This window comes from Macaca nemestrina, chromosome 7 (assembly GCF_043159975.1).
Source record: "Macaca nemestrina isolate mMacNem1 chromosome 7, mMacNem.hap1, whole genome shotgun sequence".
NCBI classification, from domain to species: Eukaryota; Metazoa; Chordata; class Mammalia; order Primates; family Cercopithecidae; genus Macaca; species Macaca nemestrina.
Window position 1 is genome coordinate 73,447,579 of NC_092131.1, and position 9,951 is coordinate 73,457,529.

At 40.6% G+C, this 9,951-nt stretch overlaps 1 protein-coding gene across 3 annotated transcripts; it reads left to right on the forward strand.

Moving 5' to 3' along the window:
* The first annotated feature begins 4,244 nt into the window (after positions 1 to 4,244).
* LOC105477961 (cofilin 2) lies at positions 4,245 to 8,499 on the forward strand. Of its 3 annotated transcripts, XM_071100341.1 has the most exons (5): positions 4,316 to 4,399; positions 5,044 to 5,274; positions 5,385 to 5,692; positions 5,812 to 5,888; positions 5,971 to 8,499. In XM_071100341.1, exons 2-5 carry the CDS (start codon positions 5,272 to 5,274, stop codon positions 6,081 to 6,083), a joined length of 501 nt encoding a protein of 166 aa, XP_070956442.1. In that variant the 5' UTR covers positions 4,316 to 4,399; positions 5,044 to 5,271; the 3' UTR covers positions 6,084 to 8,499. The 3 variants fall into 3 exon arrangements, with proteins under 3 accessions (XP_011733170.1, XP_070956442.1, XP_011733172.1); XM_011734868.2 differs by lacking the exon at positions 5,044 to 5,274 and having other exon boundaries at positions 4,245 to 4,399; XM_011734870.2 differs by lacking the exon at positions 5,044 to 5,274 and having other exon boundaries at positions 4,343 to 4,512.
* Positions 8,500 to 9,951: the final 1,452 nt, after the last annotated feature.

Genomic DNA, 9,951 nt, shown 5'->3' on the forward strand with positions numbered 1-9,951 from the left:
ATTCAATTACTATCAATGCATTATTAATTAACATTGTGATTGAGGTTTTACAAATAACTGGTGGGTGAATCTGATAAATTGTGTCTGAGTTAATAAGTTGAAGCTGGTATGTATTATACCATTGAAGTCGGTAATTATAGTTTGAGACCATTTTGAACTACATTTCACTAATTATTGCATTTCAATACTGCTACCTTTTCATTACCACTTCATGTGACACAGATTACTGATAAATTCCTTTATTGTGAGGTCATTCTCCTAAATTAGAAAGAACCAGAGACGGGACATGTAAGACCCAAAGTGAGTTTGTGGATCAGAGAGTGAGTCACAGTGATTGGACTCCAAAAAACACCTCCCACTGTGTTTATTTTCTAGGTCTAAATTCAACTTGGATTTAGAAAAATACAGGACTTGACTCCTCATCAGTCTTTTAGCTCAGGTGTTGGTTAGGAAGGATATGTCAGAGTTAGGAAGGCATGTCAGTAAAAAGGTACATTTTGAAGTGGTAGTGTCTTTATGCTTACATTTGTCTTTGTCAGGAAGTGGCTGTGGAAGCTGAGAATGTGATGTCTCTTGACAGGGAGTAGGGCTTACACAGAATTTGTCTGCATAATCTTCCAGATTCATTGTTTTAGATAGTTCTTTCAAACTTTTACACACTACAGAAACTCCATCCACATTGTTTCTCAGGTGTGGTGGCTCACGCCTGTAATTACTGCACTTTAGGAGGCCGAGGCGGGAGGATTGAGCCCAGGAGTTGAGGCCAGGTTGGGCAACATAGTAAGACCCCCATCTCTATAAGTGAGTAAGTAAATAAATACATATGTAATAAAAATAGATTGTTTTTGGAGGAATATATTATATATATTAAGGAATGATCACCTTTCCAATTTTTTAAAGAATCTTGAGTAAACAAACTTTAGCTGAGCCTTCAGAATCAATGAGGATTGGGACAGCTTCATGACTATTGCCTATGAGTTGATAAAATCACTGCTTTCATCTTCACTCTGCACTGGTGGTAATAATAGCTCCAGGGTTCCTATTTCTGTGCTGGACAAGGGCTTTACATGCATTATCTCTCTTGATGCTCCCCATAATCCTGAGAGGGAAGAGGTCATAGAATCCCTATTTTACACATGATTTGGAAACTGAGCCTTACAGCAGCTAAATCAATGGCCTGAAACTGCACCGCTACTAGTGTCTGAGCTGAGATTGCATTCAGTGGTTGCTCTCACGAAGTTCCTAATAGTTGTTACTGCCATCCATGTGTGGTCTGGTAAGTGGATAATTATAGCTTAGTTGTTTACAGCACAAAAGTACCTAGTACCAGATTGTTTGGTGTCCTTCTGTCACACCTGTTAATTGTTTGCTTGAGCTTGAAATTGCTCAGAATAGTTGTATGGTAGGCAGAATAATGCAACCCCTCCTCACCAAGATGTTCCTATCCTAACCTCCAAAGTCTTTGAATGTTAACTTATATGACAAAAGGGACTCCGCAGATGTGATTAAGTTAAGGATCTTGAGAGGGGGAATTATCCTAAACTACCAAGTGGGGTACAAGGTAACCATAATGTTCCTTATAAGTGAAAGACGGAGGCAGGAGAGACAGAGTCAGAGGAAATGTGGTGACTGAAGCAGAGGTCAGAGTGATGCAATTGCTGCCTGGGGCCACAGACCAAAGATGATGGGCAGGTGGAGCATGGTGGCTCACACCTGTAATGCCAGCACTTTGGGAGGCCGAGGTAGGTGGATCACAAGGTCAGGAGATCGAGACCATCCTGGCTAACACAGTGAAACCCCATCTCTACTAAAAATACAAAATATTAGCCAGGCATGGTAGCAGATGCCTGTAGCCCCAGCTACTCAGGAGGCTGAGGCAGGGGAATGGCGTGAACCCTGGAGGCAGAGCTTGCAGTGAGCCGAGATCGCGCCACTGCACTCCAGCCTGGGTGACAGAGTGAGACTCCATCTCAAAAAAAAAAAAAAAAAAAAAATTGATGGGCAGCCTCTAGACGTTGGAAAAGGCAAAGGAGTATCCCGCTACAGTCTCTGGGCTTTAGCCCCATCAGGCTTATTTCTGCCAGTTGTGGTGGCTCATGCCTGTAATCCCAACTACTCAGGAGGCTGAGGTGGGAGGCTCACTTGAGGCCAGGAGTTTGAGGCTGCAGTGACCTATGATCACACCCTGCACTCCAGCAGCCTGGGTGGGCAACAGAACCAGAGACTATCTCTTAAAAACCTATGTATATATAGAGAGAGACTTATTTCTCTGACTCTGTGAGACAATAAATAATAAATTTTTGTTATTTTAAGCAAGTAATTTTGTGGTAATTTGTTATAGCAACAATTGAACACTAATACACGTCGTATCTGACACTCAGATCCCTCCACTACACAGTGACCAAAATTCATGCAGCGATGATTAGCAATGCTGCCCCTTTACCAAGTGGTGGTAAGTTCTGGTTATAACTCACAGGGGTGAAGGCAGGAAGCTGCTACTGACCCTGACATTCTCAGAGCCATCCTCACAAAGGCATGTAGAAAGCCTTCACAACCTTCAGAAGCTTCCTTTTCATTCTCTCTATACAGCACTAAAGCATCTTAAATTTATTATTTCAGCATCTATTAAGCACCTACTATGTGTCAGGTTTCAGAAATTCAAAGGTAACTAGGACTCAGATCCTTAAGGAGCTTACAGCACAGTAGGGTGGCAGAAGACATAAACAAGTTATTATAAGGTAACAAAATATATGCAAGACAAAAATAACTTCAGGAAAAGAATCCCAGAACATGGGAATTACCATCTCCGTCTGGGGAGGGTAAGAGGGAATGAGAGGCTTGGAAAGGGGTTGAAGTCCGAGCTAGGGGGTGACTAATATCTTTGGAATCCCCAGCTTTAGTGGGTAAGGTTCTGACACCCACTGTAGGTCCCAGTGTCTTCAGACCTGGTCTCTGCTGAGGCTGCAGCAAATCTCTGAGGTTGGGAAGGGAAGGTGACCCCAGGATGAAGCGAACAGGAATTTGCTAATACCTACACACAGCAGATGATCAGAGCTCTGGAGAGACATTCTCCATGACTTCTTGGAAGTTCAACAGATAAAGTGAAAGGTTCCATAAATTGTAATGTACCAGCTAGATATAAAGTATTATCCACTTGCTTGGGATTCATGCTTAGACATTGGGAAATTCCTTCTCAATTTTTGTCGCTAAACGAAGTCTATCTTCCAATTGAGAAAACAAACCCAAGATATAGACAGAAAAGTAGGTCTAGGTTTCAATGCCTAGCATGTTCCATTCAAAATACAGTAAATTTTGGCTAAAAGCACTTATCACACAATCTAGGGCAAACATCATGTCATGATTTTCCTGCCTAACCTCAATCCTGAGACCACCACAAACACACCATTTCCTACTGAACACTGATATACTCAGAAACTGAAATCTAAAGCTGGAAATGGCCTTAACGATAATTTAATAACAGTTTGTTTTACAGACGAAGAACCCTGAGGTATGGAGGAGTTAAGATTTAAAAAAAAAGAGAGAGAGAGAGAGAGAAACTGCCTTGGCGCAGTTATACGGACTTTGCTAGAAGAGACTGCGTCGGCTTATTTGATGTCAGCTGTCATAGCTGGAGCTTCATGAAATGTCTATTAAGAGAGAGTACAATCCATTTCCTATGAGGTCTAAAATGTAAAAGGATATTACTAAGGAATGCTACCACCTAATTTTTTTTTTTACCATCATTATTATTTCAACTAGAGTTTTGAAAAGTGATTTACCAACACTCCGTATCATTTTGTTTTTGCTAAGTACTATCAACTGGGGCAATCCCGTGTAGTAATTTATCTCTAAATAACTGGGGGTTTTCCAAAAAGACTCAAAATGTCGAAATCCAGCCTCTTTCGGGGAAACCACAGGTAACTAAGGAAAGACACCTTCGCAGGAGTTCCCCTCACACGCACCCACCCCTGGCGCAGGGCCCTGTGGAGGCGGTGGAAACGCCCCTCTGGGAGCCCAGCACTTTCTCCCGCCGACTGACGGGTGGTGCCCGGGGGCTGGAGGCGACTCTGCCAGGCTCCCGGGCTCCACTACCGCCGCGCCGCCCCCCGGGCCTGCAGAGCTCGCGCTCTGGGGTCAGGCTGAGGACGCGGGCAGTCGGGGGGCCGGGACAGAGGGCCGGCCTGCGAGCGCGCGGCGCCGGCTAGGGACCCGGCTAGCCCACGTGACCGCCCCGCCCGCCGCCTGCGGCCCGCCGAGCCCCGCCGCCTCCCTCGGGCTGCAGCTCCCGGCGTGCCCCGCACTCTCCGCTGCCCACCCGCTCGCCCGCCCCTCCTTCTCCTCCCAGTGCCACAGAGCCGGAGCCCGAGCTGCCGCCGCAGCCACAGCCGAGGGCACTATGGTAAGACGAGCGCGCTGGCCGGGAGGCCGCGGCATGGCGAGAAAAGCCCCCCGCGCGGCCCCGCACGGCCCCGGGAGTGAGGCCGCCATTTTAACCTGATTTTGGCCTCCAAGGTGGGCGCTTCTGCTCTGCGGCTCCGCTGCTCTCCAACCGACCGGCCTGCCCTCCGGCCGTCAGGCCCTGCCCTGCTGCTCTTTGGATTTTGGGGAGCGGGGAGGGCCCGGGCGCCGGCGCAGGTTGGGGGTCGGGGTCGGGGCCGGGCGGGCTGGGGCGCGAGAGGGTCTGCGGACTGCAGCCGCTCGCGCCGCCTTTGCCCTTCGCTTCCTAATTTTACTTAACACGCGAGGCTTTAAAATTGGTACGTGCTGCGAACGCTGTGTGGGTCAGGGTCTGGATGGCCTGTAATGAAACCCTTACGGGAGATTAAGAAAGAGGGAAAACACTTTTTAAAATGCTTTCTCGCCGTAAATGCTTTTACACTCGTTCCGTTAGTTTTGGAGTGTCTGCATGTGAGCTGTGGGCCGTGGGCGGTTTGGAGTTTACACTTGATTCTCTTTCCTTATGAGGAAACGTCAGTGGCTAGGATGACTTTAAAGAAAAAAATAGTAGAAGCATTAACTGAAATCCAAAAGTGTTTTTTTAAGGCCAGCCGAGTTGACACAATACAGAAGGTATTTTTGCTGCCGCTCCTGAAGCTCTGACATCACCCAGTGAAATAGGAAACATTTCAGGGATGGGACAACTTGTATTTGTCCCTTTCGCTTCCACATCCAAACCCCTTTAAGAAGGATGAATGGGCAGGATGAGTTAGACTCCTTCGCTGTATCGTCTACTGATTCTTAAAATGTGACAAATCTGATTGGACGACTTACATGGTACGGTGCAATTTTTGATGTCCAGACTAAAGTGAGTCTTCTCTAGGCAAACAGTAATTTTGGTTAAAACCAAAATACGTGTTCTGAATTACTGTTCTGTTTATTTTCAGGCTTCTGGAGTTACAGTGAATGATGAAGTCATAAAAGTTTTTAATGATATGAAAGTAAGGAAATCTTCTACACAAGAGGAGATCAAAAAGAGAAAGAAAGCAGTTCTCTTCTGTTTAAGCGATGACAAAAGACAAATAATTGTAGAGGAAGCAAAGCAGATCTTGGTGGGTGACATTGGTGATACTGTAGAGGACCCCTACACATCTTTTGTGAAGTTGCTACCTCTGAATGATTGCCGATATGCTTTGTACGATGCCACATACGAAACAAAAGAGTCTAAGAAAGAAGACCTAGTATTTATATTCTGGTGTGTAAAAACAAAAGAAAAAAGTACTTTTAAAATGCAAGGATTGTTGTTATCATAGTCAGTCTTACCTTTGTTTTTCTTACAAATGGGATTCAGTAATTTTTTTTTTTTTTCTGTAGGGCTCCTGAAAGTGCACCTTTAAAAAGCAAGATGATTTATGCTAGCTCTAAAGATGCCATTAAAAAGAAATTTACAGGTACAATCTTGATTATTTTGTGCAGAGAAATTATTATTTATTCATTATAATAAAGTAATAGCGTAATGTTTCTTCTTTTTAGGTATTAAACATGAGTGGCAAGTAAATGGCTTGGATGATATTAAGGACCGTTCGACACTTGGAGAGAAATTGGGAGGCAATGTAGTAGTTTCACTTGAAGGAAAACCATTATAAAATGACAGTCAAGTGCCATCTGGATCTTAAGGAGCTTGCATTTCTCCAGCTCAGTCCATTGGAATAGTATTAGGTTTTGTTTTTTTGTTTTTTTTCCCCCTTTCCACTGGGCCCTTCCAACACAATGAATGAAGGAAATATCATTTATTTAAGCAGCCTATCAGTGATTGCCATTAGACTGTTTAATACTGTTACTTTTATGTAGAACCCAAGGAATGCCTTCCTGTCATATTTTAGCCAAAACAACTGGTTATATGCCTCCCTTGCAGCAAGCACTACAATGTATGTGATCGTCAATGTGAATAGCTTAGAATACTGCAAAGGATAAGCTAATTGAATGCCTTGAAAGTATTATCCACTGGTCAGATGGTCAACTTTTTTCAGTATTATTTATAGTTGCACTTGATTGCAGTTCTGTGAGGCTTGAGCATTCATACACCTCACCTGCCTTGGCAAGCCTATTTTTGTGACATGGCAGCACGGATATAACACTATGCATTAAAAGCACTTTTTGTAACAAGTTTAATATCCTAAAAGGAATGCCAATTAAGTTTTGTTAACTGTGTCATCAACTTATCCTAGTACCTCAATGTTCATTCCTGTTACCTGCATACCTTCTTAAAAGAAATAGCTGTTATTAATGCCTTTTTGTTTTCCATTGAGTGTACACTACTGAATAAGTGTAGGACTTTTATGTTTACCATGTGAGTCCTGCAACACTAAAGATATTTTGAATATCAGTCATGATGGCAATTTCTGTATAAAAGAGCCTTAAATGGAACATTGTTTTGAGATCAAACTCCCCACCCTTACAAACATGGCCACGTTGCAATAAAAATTGTGGCATATTAGAGAATGTTGCCTTGTTTTCCTTGGAAATTTTGCAAAATGTTATGTGACACAACTTCTAGGGTAATATTATTAATCTCTGCACTGGTCATTTGAGAATTTTTTTTGTACAACATTCATGTGTGATACTTTCCAGATTTGTTGGATTTATTTGGTTTAAAAAATATTCTATCTTAAAGCCAACTAATATAAAATACCATTGTTAAAGAATGGTACTTTTATAAACATTATTTATTTCCTATGTGTTAATATGAAGATCAGAAATTATTTTTTGCACTTTGGCATAAATACTTTTCAATATCTGATATGTTCTCTGGATAAATTAGCATAGTTATTTTTTTATTCACATTTACATTTCTAAGTAGTTGTGTAGTAGAAGCAGGAAGCTCTTATTGCTTATTTGATCATAATGAAAATAATTTGTAAAATTCCTTTAAAAGTTTAATGATACTTCTGATGTTTCGGAACAGTCATTTCACCTACTATTTCTGAATATATTTTGCAAATTGAATTGGAATAGGAATTGATATAGCAGTCTTAAACATTAGTAGTGGGATTTGGCTATGGTCCAGACTGTGCTCCTTATAGAGAATTTGATCTGCTCAGTGTGAGCGGTTTGCTGTTAGCCAGGGCTATTTATGGCAAACACATGCTTTTGTATCTTGTCATAGTTATCCACAAATGGCAAAACTGGACTTGATTCTACTGGTATGCAAAACAGGCATGCTAGTAAGCAGTCAGTCGTGGCTCAGAACTTAACCCCATAGCTCAGAGGAATGCCTTTATCAGAAAACAGGAAAGAAAATATCCCTTAAAAAGCTTTTTTGAATGTGTGGAAGTAATTTTAGTATAATTAGATTTTTTTCCCATATTTTTGAAAGATTTTTCAGATGTGAACATTAAAAATAGGCTTCCATTTAAAATTATATAAATGGTTTGGGATCTTTTTGCACTGAGCAATTTTATTTCAGGCTTCCAGTAGTCCCTGTGAGTTATCCTGGACATTTCGATGGTTTTTGGTAAGGCCAAACTCTAATAAGCAAAACAGAGAATACTGATGTATACTTAACCATATCTGTAACTGATACTTGCACCATGGAATTTTTCATTGAGTTATTTCCTCATTCTTTCAAAAAACAAGGGACTATAAATCAGTTACGTAGTATCTTTTGTTTTTGTAGCTGATTCCTTATCTTTCTTGTATGCCTCTTTAGTAATTTCAGAGATTAACTATTGCTTTAAACTGTGATACTTTGATTTGCTAGATTGGCAAAACTGATACTAATATAGTTAAGTTCATCTTTGAAATACATCTTTGTGCGTAGAGCCAAAAAAAAAGATAAAATTAATAATAGTTCCCTTGTTGTTTGAGATTAATTTGGCATTTGAAATGATCATTTTATTTTACAATCATTTATAATGAATCAATGTTCCAGTTAGCTTTAAAAGGTATACGGTGCTAATTAGTAAAATATTGAAGGCAATATTTTACTGCTAGCTTGCAAAGTTATGAGAGTTTAAAAAATAAAATATATGAAGAGTTTAAAAAATAAAATATATGAAAATATTTAAAGCTGTTGAGATGTGTTTACTTACACTTCAGAACATTAAAAGTTTAAAAACTGGTGTTTCAGATCAAAGAGGCATCATCTATATTCTGTTTTTAAGGATTTTAGTTGATAATTTCTCATCAATACCAATTTTCTTTAAAAACTGAGTATTACAGCAATTAATTTTAGCATTTTCAGACAAATGGGAACAGTTGGCATGTGTCCCAAACTGGCTATCAGCTGTCATTTTCCATCATTATCTAAAATAGTGTGGCCAGCATTGTGTATTGAAATGTGCCTTTTTCGTACATTGGAAGAGAAGCCTCTTACTGGGTTTGAGTTTCTTTGATACAGAACATTTGTAGCAGCTAATTTATGGAATCTGGCAAATAAGCTTTGAGAGGAAATTCTTTTAAAAGTGTTTTCTTGTTAAGGAATAATCTCAACAATGGTAAATCATCAAGAGGTTAAGAACACTCCATTAGGTTTGCCACTCAGAAAAAACAATCTCATTTTGCTCTTCATAGTTCCTGTTTTTGCTTGCAAATTTAATAGTAAGTGGAGATGCAAAACAACGTGAATGTTCATTTTTCTATGAATAGTATTAAAGCTACTAGAGATGTGCAGGCAGGTCCCAGTAAATGTTGCCCCCCTTTTTTTTTTTTTTTTTTTGAGACAGGGTGTCACTCTATTGCCCAGGCTGGAGTGCAGTGGCAAAATTTCAACTAACTTCAAACTCAACCTTCTCGGCTCAGATAATCCTCCCACCTCAGCCTCACAAGTAGCTGGGACTACAGGCATGCACCACCAGGCCTAATTTTTTTTTTTTTTGGTATCTCTTGTAGAGACTGAGTTTCACCATGTTGCCCAGGCTGATCTCCAACTCCTGGGCTCAAGCTGTCCTCTGATCTCCGCCTCCCAAAAGTGCTGGGATTGCATGCATGAGCTCCCACGCCCTGCTCAAATACTGCTTTTGAAGACAGCATGAGTTTATGGATGTTCTGTCTCCTCTTAGCCCATAAAGAAGTCTGAGGCTTTTCTTTTGCTCTGGAGCATCCAACTAATTGCTTTATTTCCATGTAGAATTAGAGGAATCATCTCTCCACTTAATTTTCCTCTCATAATGCAATTGGGCAAATTAAATCTCTAAGCCTCAGTTTTTTAACCCACAGTATGGGAACGATAATATCTGTTTACCATAGGTTTCCTGAGCACTAAATATGGAAATGGTTTTTGAAAACAGGAAAATGCCATGTAAATGTAATATGTTTATTCATTGTTAATAACTATGTAAGTAGATATTAAATGTTTTCGTTAAAAGTAAGATGTATTATAAATCATTGAACCTCTATTTTTATAACTTCTGTGTGTGTACATATATATATATACACACACACATATATACATATATATACACACACATTTTTTTTTCTTTTTTTGGACAGGAGTTCACTCTATTGCCCAGGCTG

What these genes read in the sequence shown, in the direction of transcription:
- LOC105477961 (XM_011734868.2), top strand. An exon ending in GACCTAGTATTTATATTCTG is followed by an intron (nt 5,693 to 5,811) that starts GTGTGTAAAAAC and finishes TTTTTTCTGTAG; the next exon opens with GGCTCCTGAAAGTGCACCTT. An exon ending in CATTAAAAAGAAATTTACAG is followed by an intron (nt 5,889 to 5,970) that starts GTACAATCTTGA and finishes TCTTCTTTTTAG; the next exon opens with GTATTAAACATGAGTGGCAA.